This window comes from Gordionus sp. m RMFG-2023, chromosome 2 (genome assembly GCF_954871325.1).
Source record: "Gordionus sp. m RMFG-2023 chromosome 2, tfGorSpeb1-WG-v2, whole genome shotgun sequence".
NCBI classification, from domain to species: Eukaryota; Metazoa; Nematomorpha; class Gordioida; order Chordodea; family Parachordodidae; genus Gordionus; species Gordionus sp. m RMFG-2023.
The window spans coordinates 13079539-13093307 of record NC_088776.1 but is presented as its reverse complement, the minus strand read 5'-3'; the positions used below and the strand labels follow the sequence as shown (position 1 = coordinate 13093307).

At 28.0% G+C, this 13769-nt stretch overlaps 1 protein-coding gene across 2 annotated transcripts; it reads right to left on the bottom strand.

Annotated features, from left to right (window-relative positions):
• Positions 1-225: 225 nt before the first annotated feature.
• On the bottom strand, positions 226-13769 carry LOC135923628 (derlin-1-like). 2 transcript variants are annotated; one of them, XM_065458474.1, is made up of 7 exons: positions 13577-13769; positions 13425-13536; positions 13289-13380; positions 13150-13245; positions 13050-13102; positions 12896-13006; positions 227-572 (listed from the first exon to the last, which is right to left on the bottom strand). In XM_065458474.1, exons 1-7 carry the CDS (start codon positions 13733-13735, stop codon positions 407-409), a joined length of 789 nt encoding a protein of 262 aa, XP_065314546.1. In that variant the 5' UTR covers positions 13736-13769; the 3' UTR covers positions 227-406. The 2 variants fall into 2 exon arrangements, with proteins under 2 accessions (XP_065314547.1, XP_065314546.1); XM_065458475.1 differs by lacking the exon at positions 12896-13006 and having other exon boundaries at positions 226-572.

The following is a 13769-nucleotide window of genomic DNA, read 5'->3' as shown; positions in this document are numbered from 1 at the left end:
AAAATATTTTTAAGAGAATTTTAGGGGTTAATAATATATAGATTTTGACTAAATATTTATCGAATAATTTGAAATTAGTAAAACAGAGATAACACGTGTATTCGAATTTGAGAGTCCATAACTAAGAATCCATCTAGACTAAAGCTATTAAACTTTTATAATTATTTATGACCCATTATTCAATATATATTTACAAATACTTTATCATATCTATTTAAAATTGATTTATTATTTACAATTAAATAAAATATTTGGCGATCGAAATATAAATAGGTCCCAAAAATGTCTATTTTTCTATATAATTACTTATAAAAACAATCTATTGTTCGAATACATCGAAAAGACGTGTTATTAGACAAATTTAATAACAGGAATACTATATAAAATCAAAGCAGCGGAGGAATATTCATTCGTCTAATCTCCTTCCCTGACCCCAAGCATATCTTCGCCTAGTGGAAGTAATATCCCCACTAGTATCATTTTCGCTATCCCTCGTAGTAGTCGCAGAGCGGTATACAGGTGGAGCTCCAAATCCACTGACGCCACCTACCCGATTTGGCAGATATTTGTATCTGAAAAAAAATATTGTAAAATTAATAATTTTTTATAATTACAAATTCTGAAGAGTGTTGTAGTATAATATATCAAATGAAATGTTTGCCTTTAAATATTGATATATTAGTTGATAAGATGAACAAGTTGCTTGATATAGTGTAGTGTAAAACGAGAATAATTTTATTATTAAATATATATTTTTAAGGTAGTAGCTATACCATATTCCTGTATGATGTAGTTTAGTCGTAACATAATGAACTTATATTTATATATAAAAAACATTTTTAATAGACTAGGTGGTTCTGCAATATTGATGTCTAGCTGATAATACAAAGATCGTCGGTTCGTATCCCAATTGTCGTGACTTTTTAAAAAGGAGGGGGGGGGGTAGAGGTTTAAAGGAAAAGTATATATCACAACTTTTACGCCCTTTTTTATAAAATGGTTACTTCATTTCAAAACATTATTAGATTTTTATCTGGTATTTATCATTTTTAGGTCAATAATATTTTTAAAAAATGATGTTTTCCTAGACTCAAATAACTGTAGGAGCCTAAATTAAATTACAAATAGTATATTTATAATTAATAGCATATTTTGGATCAAAAGAGCCAGTGTCGTAACATATATTTTTTTCTCTCCTCCCCACATAAATTTTTGGAAGCGTTTACATTTATTTATTTTTTTTATATGTGCCTATATTCATAGCAGAGTTGATCATAATTAATCTTTAAGCGGTATTGATTACTAATTACAAATGTTCTAATAACTTTTCAATTGATTAGTCAATTATTCCGATCCGAAACTCAAAGACCGGTTTAAACACCTTAAGTAAAAAAAAGGCTTGATTATTTCATTTTTATTTTAAAAATTTATTCTTATTATGTATATGTATGCTTGACGCCTAATTTAACCTAGGTTTTATTTTATTGAATAATTATTATTGATAATTTATTTTTAGAGGTGCTTGGAATAGAATCGGAGAGACTTTAGAGGTGGGCTAGGCCATCCCGTATTTCAGTCAGAGTCATACATATATAGCATGTGTTATTTTGTTAACAATGTTTCCTTTTTTTTATTACAAGGGGAAATACTTACTTACAGGAGATAGATGCTTGTATTATTGATAAAAAATTTCTGAGCAAGTGAGAGAAATGGAAACCTATATAATTAATAGTATTCATTATAATGGTTTTACACCATTTTAAAATGTCATTCTTCAAAAATGAAACAAGTGGTTCACTCAAAATAAGTAAAAGTTCAGTAATGTTATTATCTTTATCTATCGTTTATTTAGGTAAAATATTCACTTATAACTTTCTTCTGGAATATTTTATTAATAGTAAAGATTTTGTGTTTTCTCAGATTCATTTTTTACCTAAGTCTAAATCTGTTTTTTAACTTAGCGTTTTCTCTGTTCGACTTTAATGTAAATGTCTTCATTTATCTATTAATACTTGATTTGGTTGGTAAAAAAATTAGCGAGTTATTTTAATTAAAACTTATCTTCTATCAGATTTTCATATTTGAATCTAGTTAAGTTTATGGTTGGTTGAAGTATGATTATATCTATATATATTTTTAATTCTCACTAATGAAGAACTTCGTATTGTTATTTCGCTTCATCTTGGTTGAGATATATCGCTTTCTTCTAACTGTATTAATTGTCCTTTGTCGATTCCATAGGACAACATCCTTTACATTAGAGATACAAGGCCCCTCCTACGGCATACAAACATAAATAGTTATCTCAAGCTCTACCAAGCCCAATCATGCAACAACAGAAGATCCTATGATATCAGCTGAACATCTTGATCTTCCAGTAATTTGGAATTATAAAATCGATTTATAGACACAATTCAACAGAAATGCCTCAGCAATTAATTCGGCCGAAATCTTGAAGATAAACAAAAATTCAAACGTCGCCTAACATAATTTTAATCCCACTTATTACCAATACACTTGGTGTTTTTGGTGAGGAATTCCTTAAATTTATCACATTATTAGGGAGAAAAAATTAAGGAAAATAAGTGGCGATTGTAAGGAAGCCTTCTATTTCAAACAAGCCATTACGATAGCTATTTAAATCACTTTTTTTATTTTAAATTTTATTTAGTTGTTTTTTTTTAAATTTTTATATATATTCGCTATATTTTTATAATCGTTAATGTTTTTATATGTCCTTGGTGTTTTTTAATAATAAACCAATGAATAAAATAAAATATAGATACAATAAAATGGAACAATTTATTGACCAATGCCTATAAAAAATAAATGTTTACTAAATTAAACAGAAAATTCCAAAATTTATGTAGAATTTTTTTTTAAAAAAATCATCAGAGGTAATGTAGCCACCTCTCCAGGAATATTATGAAAAGTTTCTACCCGTATTAGATGATAACAAAATGAAATTTGGATAATATATAGGTTTTTAATTTTTATAAGAAAATTTTATCTTCTAATTTTATTAAGGTTAAAACTTAAAAGCTTTCATAAGAAGTAATGGGAACTCATCCCCATTGTTAGAGGTCTTAAATAATGAGACAGATTTTGATAACTTGTCAATCATTGATGAGAACACTAGGTAAAATATAGACTTAAAATTGATTGAGGATTTGATAAATGACTTTGGAGGGTTCAATCTGCAAGAAAAAAGACTAACCCTCTTTGCAAAAGGGAAAAACAGATTAAAACTGATAATGATATTACCCAAATTTTATTTTTTATATTGGGATACATTATCCAGTTTAGGAATAAGCCTTTCATAATATTCCCAGAGAGGTGGCTACATTACTCCTATAAGTGTAAAATCGCTTAAGCTATTGATATCAAATACTTTTATATATTTGTAATATCTTAATTTTTCTAAAATAATGTTATATTTCTAAGTCAATTATGTCCTGTTTGATTCATTAATAAACTATCTTATAAAAAAATAATAAAAGTTAAGGGTCCCAAGGAAAATTTTCATAGCTGGGCCCCAAAAGAGTTATCATGTCTCATGGTGTTTATCATCAACATAATAGACAATATATATTAAATATTGACCAGCACTGCTAGCCCTCATATCTGATATATTAAAATTGTTTGGCAAGACAAAAAAATTTTCAATTTATAATATATATTAGATTTCATTATAATAATGAATAAAAAATATTGTTTATTAATGTGAGCTTTAGATAGATAGACATTTGATAAACTGATATGCAAAAAAAAATAATTTTTCAAAAATGTCAGACATTATGGCTGGCTCATTAAAAAAATTGAAAATTTATAAACATTTTCTAAATAGATAAGCTAAACATGATTCTATATTAATATTATTAAACTAAAGCCTCTTAAATAGGGGAAATCTAGGGATACATATCATAAAAAAATAATTTTTATAAATTTTATAAATAATTTAAGCCAAGTTTTTAAGTCAGATCGACAACCAAATTCCTTCATTTTTATTTTAAATTTTCATTGTTAAATTTTAAGTCAAGATTGTTAATCTAATTGAATCGATCAAGGTAATTTGTATTCTTAATCTCAATTGTACATATTTCTTCAGATAAATATTAGCCTGTCCTAGCCCCAAAATAAAACATTTTTTACACCAATAAAAAAAATGAAGGGTATAAAGTATACACTTTGTAAAATTGTAACCCAACTCAAATATTTACTAAATTGTAGAAGCAGTCTCCAAACTGTACTGCCATTTTTAAGGGAAAATTGGGAAGATATCTGATTAAATCGGTTATAACAAGATGGAACTGATTTGTATTATTGTTATTTTTTGTAAAATGTTTATTTTCATTATTATATTATCATATGAATTTGAATAACAAAAAAAAAGAACGTGATTATTTTGATATGAAATAATAAAAAAAGAAATTGCAAGAATTATTATACATGAATAGCGCAGTTGATAATAAGTCTAACGGATTCAAACCTGTGTTACAAAGATTGGTAGGACTTATTTAAAGAATTTAAAAACACACAACCAAGGTTAACATCACCACAAGAAAAATCCATGTTATTAACATCAATAGGATGTGATACTTATAAAATATTGGTAAATACGTGCACCAGATAGTCCAAGAAATAAAAGTAATACATAATATTTTAATCAAATTTTTTCATCCTACTCTTAATATAATTGTAGAAAGATATAATTTTTATCAATATAATGTAAAATGAGGAAAAATTAATAGACTATATACAAAATATTCGAAAATTAGCAATAGATGCGTCAGCCTAGGAATTGGGGCATTAATATCACATATAGAAGGGGGTAAGGAGAGATCAATTGCATTCGCCTCAAGAACGCTAAATGCAGCCAAGAAAAATTATAGCTAAATAGAAAGAGAAGCTCTTGCCATCATATTTAGAGTTAAAATATTCAAAGAATTTATATATGGAAAAAAGTTCACATTACAAACGGATCACAAGCCATTAATGATTTATTTAATCCAAGAAAAGATATACCAACAACAGCCAAATACAAAGATATTTATTATTAGCAGGTTACCAATATAAAATAGAATTCAAAAGTAGTCGACAACTAGCCAAAGCTGATATGCTATCTCGATTACAGGGAACCACAATACCAAAAGAAGAAACATTAAATCAAATACAGGTGAGGGAACAAACCCCTTTAAATGAAAGTGAGATTGAAAGAAAAACAATGCATGATGTACTCTCTAAAGTAAACAGGTATACAATAAGGAGAATGCCAGACGTCAAATCCATATGACATTGGCGATAATGGAGACGGAGGTGGCACAAGCATCTGGGGTAAATGGCAAGTGGGAAGCCATGAAGAAAGCCTGGGTGATGACAACTGAGGAGGTATGTGGATGGACAAAAGGTCCGCCTAGACATAAGGAGACTTAGTGGTGAAACCCGGAGGTAGCGAAAGCTGTGGATGAGAAACGGAGGGCTTCAAAGAATGGTATAATAGTAAAGAAAATAGTGATAACGATATTTACAAGATGGCGAAAAGAAATGCTAAGAAATTAATAGCGAAGGCTCAAGAAGAAAAAAGGCAGGAGTTTGCTAAAGAAATGGAATGCGCTGAAGGAATTGGGAAATGTAGTTCGAATGACAAAGCAGACGTCAAAAAAGAGGCAGGATGTGGTAGGTGTTAAATGTTTGAAAAACATGGAAGGAAAAATGGTGATTGATAGTAGTGGTATTAAGAACAGATCTACATAGAAGGACTTTTGAACGACGAAAATGAATGGGATAATATTAGTTGTGCAAAGGTAGAAGGTCCAGGGTGTAAATTTGGCAATGACGAAATAAGAGCAGTGAAAAAGATGAAAAAAGGGAAGGCATCGGGTTTAACGATAGTGATATCAGAGATGTTTAAAGGTTCTGATGATTTAGGGATTGAATGGTTAATGAATTTAACCAATAAAATTGTCACAGAAGGAACTATTCCCGAGAACTGGCGAAGAAGTATAATTATCTCAGTATACAAGGAGAAAGGTGATTCTTAAGATTGTGGGTCTTACGGAGCTATTAAACTCTTGAAACATGCAATGAAAGTATTTGAGAGGGTGTTAGAGAAGCGGATAAGAGAGCAAACTTAAATTGATGAAATGCAGTTTATTTTTACATCGGGGAAAGGCACGACAAATGCAATTTTTGTGGTGAGACAAATACAGGAGAAGTAACTTGCGAGGGAAAAGAAACTGTATTAGTTTGTTGATTTGGAGAAAGCATTTGACGGGGTGCCACGTGAGGTTACTAGATGGGCCTTGAGAAAATCAGGTGTGGAGGAATGGGTGGTCATCGCAGTGATGGCAATGCATGTGGGAGCACAAACAGCAGTACGGACGGATTATGGAAATGAGATTTTTCCTAATTAATTTTTTTGGCTCCACTCTGAAATTTTTTATGAACAGTTCTTGGTACTCTTTACAAAATATCTGAAATATTGAAAAATAAATCTAGTCTAACATTTTAAAAAATTAATTACAAATTTTTAACCGCAATTTTAAAAAAATATATAAACTAAAAATTAATTTTATTTAAGATACGTTCAAGAATTTACTTATGGCTATAAAATGAGCCATAATAGATATACATAGAGCATCTAATATAAAAGCTATCCCAATTTTAAAAAATCATTTTTTCCGAAAAATGACCAAACTGAGCCACTTCAACACCCTATATCTCTGGTTCTGATAGTTAAGAATCTAATATTTTGGATTCGTCAATTACAATACTTTATCAACTTAAATACCAAATTTTAACAACATCTGAGATGGTCGGGTTGTAAAGTGATTGATTTGACATAGAATGACCCTGCTATTAAATCCTGTCTTATTTCTTTCTGCATAAATAAGACTTGTCGGTCCCTTGCTAGATTTTTCTTTATATTTGGTGTCAATTAATATTCGTTTTTTATGCTAGCACTCATGTTTTCTTACATTTACAGAGTATCTGCTAATAAAATTTTAAATGTTAATAATTGCATCTGTTCTTTTACCAGTACCTTTAAAGCTACAAAATCTAGCCCATACATAAACCAAGATTTATGTGCATCATATCAAGTATTTGGAATACTATACGGTGATATCATTTATGTGATCTTATGTCAATCCATGCTCCATCTTTTAAAATTCCTTTTCAGTTGGAAACTGGCAATTATAAATTCTATTAGCTCTTGCTATAGCAATACTCCCTTTTGGGCGTGTAATACTTGAAGCTCTACACCAGAGAACCAATTATCAAAACACAATTTAAAATTGAAATGTAGTGGTACCAATAGTTGAAATACCACATTTCTGTTAGAATCAACATCTTCTGATTTTGAATCAAGAATTTCCTCATCTGATGAACCACTAAGGTTAGAATCAGAACTATCTTCTGGAATACAAGAATTTTGACTATAGATAGCAAATAAAGAAAAATCAAAAAAGCTCAAATTCATATTACATTTGTGCATATTATGTATCTGGGCACATATACCTTAAAATTTAAATTTTAAACTATATTAATAAATATAACAATCTATTTATATATAAAACATTTCTTTTACCTTTATTTAATATGATTTTTAACTTCCTGTTCCTTAAAAATTTGTACAAGAGAAATGACATAATTTATAAAAGGGGAAAAATGCAACTTTTCGAAAGTTGTAAACTATGTATTTTAGAATTTTTATGATAGCTGTTCATTTTTAACAAAATTAACTTTATAAATAAAAAAAATATATGTGTATCTATTATACATCATGTGTATTAAACTATAAAAAAATTTATATTAAAATTTATATCTTTTTTCATGGTATGTGTATTCAAATATGATGTGTAAGCAATAGAGGGTTAAATTGAATATTTTTTTATTATTACTATAGTAATTTCCTAAAAATTTCTTGTAGAGGTGTAATGCTGAAATTTTTTTTTATTAGATGCTTAAAAAATTGAAAGAATGGCTATAATTAAATTTTATAATAGCCCGCTTGGGTTAAAAAATTTTATAAATAATGGGAGGGGTGGGTAAAATTTATTAGACTAATGGGTGGGTGGGTGGTAAAGAAATTCTAAACTAATGGGCAGGCATATTTTTTTTTGAAAACTATGGGCGTGCTAGGCAGACGGGTTAAAATTAAAACATAGGATGGGCGAGCTTATGATCCAAAAACTCTCCCAATGCAAACCTCTAAACCTAACTCCATGAAATTAATAGTCTTATTTAGGAGAATGGCCAATTTGACGAATCTTGTGTGTGATAAATCCGAATTACAGATATATTGTATGATTAGTGTATGTATGTATATACATGAATTTATATGGTATAGAACCTGTCACTAAGGCTCTTTCAATTTTAAAACATTTGGGACATCTCACTCCCACAATAACTAATATAATATTGAAACTTTAACAAATTACTTTAAATAATTTCAAATTTTGTAAGTCACTTATTGATGCATCTGGCAAGAATAAAAGGTATACAGCTGTAATATTGTTTACTATTTATATTTTGATTATATTTATTTCCAATAGATTTGAACACATCTATAAAGATGAATATCAGCAATAATTCACCCGCTATTAAAATTAGATTGGCCCTGTATAATATTATTGATCAATGAAGGTAGAAAGTTTGAACTTATTTCCAGTTTGAGCAAATATCTGACAAAAAAAAGGCATACTGATTCCTTTAAAAAACAACACAGATACCCGATTATTTTCTGATAAAGATCAAAATATATTTGATGAGGATCTGAATAAAGATTTTTTTTGAAGATGAACGCTTTTTTAAAAATAAGGATTATTTTTTAATTTTTAATAAATTCGCCCAACTAAAATTTTTGTTAATATATAATATAAGCCTACTATCCTTTACATTTGAACATGTGTTTAGCAGAGTTGTTAAACGCTATTTTTAAAAGTAGCGCGCTACCGCTATAGCTATTTTTCAAAAAAGTAGCGCGCTACCGCTTTTGCTATTTGTCAAAAAAAGTAGCGCGCTATTAGCTACTTTTTTTCAAAAGTAGCTTTAGCTACTTTTAAGCTACTTTTTATAAAAAAAATTTTAGAAACAAATGAAACAAATTTTTTTTATTTTTTTTTGCTTATAATGTAAATGTATAATAAATAATATATAAAAATCAACATTTATAAATATAAAAATTAGTTAGTTTAGATTATAAAAAATTAAGCAATATAAATAAATATTTATTTTAATTTGTTGCATTTTAATAATAATATCATTTCAATATTATCATCCCCAAGTCTAGAGCGACGATCAGAAAGTATAAGCTTTACTTTGCTAAATAATCTCTCGACACTAGCACTTGAGGGCAAGGAAGCTCTAAAAATATTTAATCAGATCAATTTATAAATATAAATAAGTTTTTACCTTCTGTTATGTGTCCAACTATCTGCCGGTGTACATACATAAGATATATCTGATAACTCTACTATTAGAACATCTTTCATCACTTTGAAGTTGTCGGCTATTTTATTCATAAGTGTCTGGCGACATAAAACTGTTGTGCCAGGGGATAAAGTTTTAATCATCATAGTAAATGATGGATTATCAACCAACAATGGCTGAACTGTGTCAATAATAAAATCAACAATTACTTTATCAGCCAATTTTTGTGAAATATTGGCATGTTTATTATCAGTTAATTTGGTTTGGATAGTATTTGTCTTTTTGAATGAAGATTCTCTTATACCAAAATTTTTTATATGTTTTTCTATTTCCTTTTAGCAATTGGCGTGAACAGTCTAATAAAATAAATAATATTATAATGTAAAAATAACAATTTACCTTTAGGTATTTCTTCAGGTTATAGCTAGGGATGTAAGACAGGGGAAATTTCCCATATTTCCCCTATAGTTTCCCCAATTTTTATAATAGGTTTTTTTGCCTAAATCAACATGATTTTTATAATATTAACAGTTTCCCAATTTTGAAAATGATCTTATGATAATATAAATACGATTTTTATTAGATTTTATAAAATCATTTTTTCCTCGTGGTTCATATCATAAATTATAATTGTGTTTTGTTTTTGAATTATGTCAATTTCCCTATTTACATTTGCAAAATTTTATAAGATACTTGTTAAAATTAAATAGCTAGTCTGAAAAGTATAATTATATTATAAATAAATACCAATGAAATTTATAAATAATATATGAAATTTTAAGTTATGTTAATAGAGAATATTTATAGTAATTTATTTCACAGTTTTAAATTTAGTTGAAAATTTTTAGTATTAATTAATGTATTTACAGTCATCTTGACAGTGAGTTTAAGAGGATTGAACATATAATCAATGAAAAATTAAGCAAAAGTAAAAATTTGACTCTAATTAGTGATGGATGGACAAATATAAGAGGGGAATCCATTATCAACTTTATTCTAGCAACCCCCTGTCCAATTTTTTATAAATCGATTCACACAGGATCTAACATGCACACAGGTGAATATATATCAAACAAATTTATTAAAGTAATTGAAGAAGTAGGAATTTTAAAAATCAACACCATAATAACTGACAATGCAAGTAATATGAAAAAAGCATGGGCCCTTGTAAAACTGAAATACCCAACTATTGAATGCATTGGATGTGCCGCTCATGGATTAAATCTACTTGTAAAGGACATAGCAAGATATTATCCATTCAAATTTTAGTCACAAAAGCTAAAAATATTTAAAATCTAACAATATTCTTTTATCAACGTTAAAAGAAAAACAACTCCTAAGAAATAATAATAAAATTGTTTCCCTAAAGTCAACTCGTTGGGCAGGTATAGTTTTAATGATAAATAGCTTGTTAAAAAATAAAGATATTTTACAGGAAATGGCTATTCTTGATATATTTACTGATCGAGATAAGAGACTTACTCTTCTTGATAACGATGGGTTTTTAAATGATCTAATGCAACTATATAATTTTATTAAAGTCATATTTACGCAAATAGAGATAGTGGAAGGAGATAAAGCCAATTTATCTGATGTCCCTCAAGCGTTTATTCATATTAGGGAGACATTTAACGCTTATAAAACAATATCAAATATATTGTCGCAGAGCGAGATTTTAGAAATAGAGCAGTTTATCAAAAGCCGAAAAATTTTTTGTTGTCGGGACATTCATTATGCTGCTCATATATTTGACCCAAGGTTTTGTGGATTTAATTTAAGAGACAATGAAATTGCAAAGGGGTTGGATATTATTAACCGATTTTCTGGATATCTAGATTTAGATATTGCAAGAGTAATAGTAACCTATACAAATATCGTGCAAGGGAAGATTTTTTTAATATAGCAAGTCTTTGGCAAGGCGCATCATTTACAGATCCAGTGAGTTGGTGGAAAGGTTAAATACTTTTATATTTCTGTAAACAATAACTTAACTCTTTTTCTAATCTTAAAATTGTGTTATTCAATATTTTATTAGGTCTATGTTGCAATCAATACATATCGACCCTAGCCATACAAATTTTATCAATACCATCAACAAGTGCAGCATCCGAAAGAATATGGTCCTCCTTTGGAAATATTCATTCTAAATCTAGAAATAGATTAAAAAATGACAAAGTTCGCAAATTAGTTTATATAAGAGCCAATCTACATTTTATGGAAAAGGAAATTTCAGAAAATGACAAATTGCTGGATTCCAGAATTTCAAGCTCTGATCTGGAATCATTTTCATAAACGAAGATAATTAACTATTCAAAATTAATTGTTTAAATATTATTTAGTCTATATATAATATTTCAAATAAAACATGTAAAGTAATTGCAAATTAGTTGAAAATAATTTATATTTGTTTAATTATAATGTTTATAATCTATATATTTTCAATAAAACATAAAAAAAAATCAATATTGACCTGTAAAGTATTATAAAAAAGATAGTTTCCCATTTTTTCCCGTTATTTCCCTATTTTCTCATTATTTCCCGTTTTTTCCCCAAATTTCCCGGGAAATTTCCCCGAAATATAGTTTCCCGGGAAATTTACATCCCTAGTTATAGCTACTCGATTGATTTGATGATATATTTTTTTTAAATTTTAAGCACAGGAATTTGAATCCAGATTTTGTTTTAATATTTATTTAAAAAATTTTTCAAATCTAGGGAATGGGAAATCGTTATTAGAGCTATTAAGTACATTTTCTTCCATTGAATCTTCCATGTCTGAATCACTTTCAAGGATTTGGATATCCATGGGCTATGCCATTTTAGATTATTAACACAGATTGAAAATATAAATTAAAAATTGAAAATATATTTAAATTTCAAAATTAAATAATAAATTATAAAAATTATAATTAATTATGATATTATATTTAAATTTTCATGTTTATACTTACATTCATTTTATTTTTTAAAAGTAGCGAAGTAGCGCGCTACTTAGCTACTTTTAAAAAAAGTAGCGCGCTAAAAAATTAAATAATTTAAAAAAAAGTAGCGGCTATTAGCTATAGCTACCAAAAAGATAGCGCGCTAAGTAGCGCTACTTTAACAACTCTGGTGTTTAGCATGGCAAAAGATGGCTGAGCCCTGTCTTATTTATCTGATCAAAAAATATTTTTTAAAAAATCCAGCCAGACCTGAAAATATAAAACCTGGGCCAGGCCAAAAAAAATTTTCTAATAGAGCATACAAATTGAACGTTTCAACGCAGCGTTTTAAAACGCATATCAATAATTTAAAATACAAAACGCAAACGTACTCAAATTAAACGAATGCAATTAAAATGCATTATTTGCATTTTGAAACGCAGCTTTGAAATGTTCAATTTGTGCGCACTATAAAAAAATCAAGGCCAGCAGGTCTCTGATATAAATATTTTTTTAATTAAAATTTGGCAAATATCACTTACAAAATATTTGGTGTTTCAAGAAATGATCTTCCACCCATCTCTTGCGGATATTTAAACTTAAGAAAAAAATATAGATGACCCACCAATATACCCAATATTTCACTCATGGCACTATAATAATTTTTTAATTATTAAATTGAAATTAAAATAATACCTTCCTTGCAAAATCATATTAAAAGCAGCTAAAACCCATGGTAGATATATTGCCTAAAATCATTTCTTAATATATTATAAAATATATAACTATAGTAGACTTTGAATTGTGTTCCAAACCAGAATGAAACTATAACGTCCTTATTTAATTGACACCAAATATATAACATACTCAAAACCATAGGATCAAGAAGGAGCTAAAAACCATTATATACAAATGTTTAGATATCATAGGAATACCATAACTCTAGAAAGAAGGCCAATTATAACAAGTGAAAGCCAATTAAACATAAGCATATATAAATAATCTGCAGGTCTTCTATCATATGTTCCTGGAAGCATTCATGTTAAGATGTATTATAATAAAACAAAATACCTGTCTCTAATTGTACTGAATAATTATATAGAAAATATAACAGAAGTAGATAATGAAAGCCCGTTGCGGGAGATATGGGATAATAAAGCAAAGCTGTTATAGGTCTCCATAACTAATATAAAATAATAATAAATTATAACATTTGAATATACTTGAAAATGTTTGATTGTAGGCTCATATAATAAAATCATATAATAAGGATTTAGCAAACCAATTCTTCCAGCTAATGGAATAATAATTGATAAAGAAAACCATATTCTTGTGATCAATGGTATTCCTTTAAACCAATCCATAATATCATTTTGAGCCATTTACGAAACACGCAGATAAATTTAATTTTTTGGA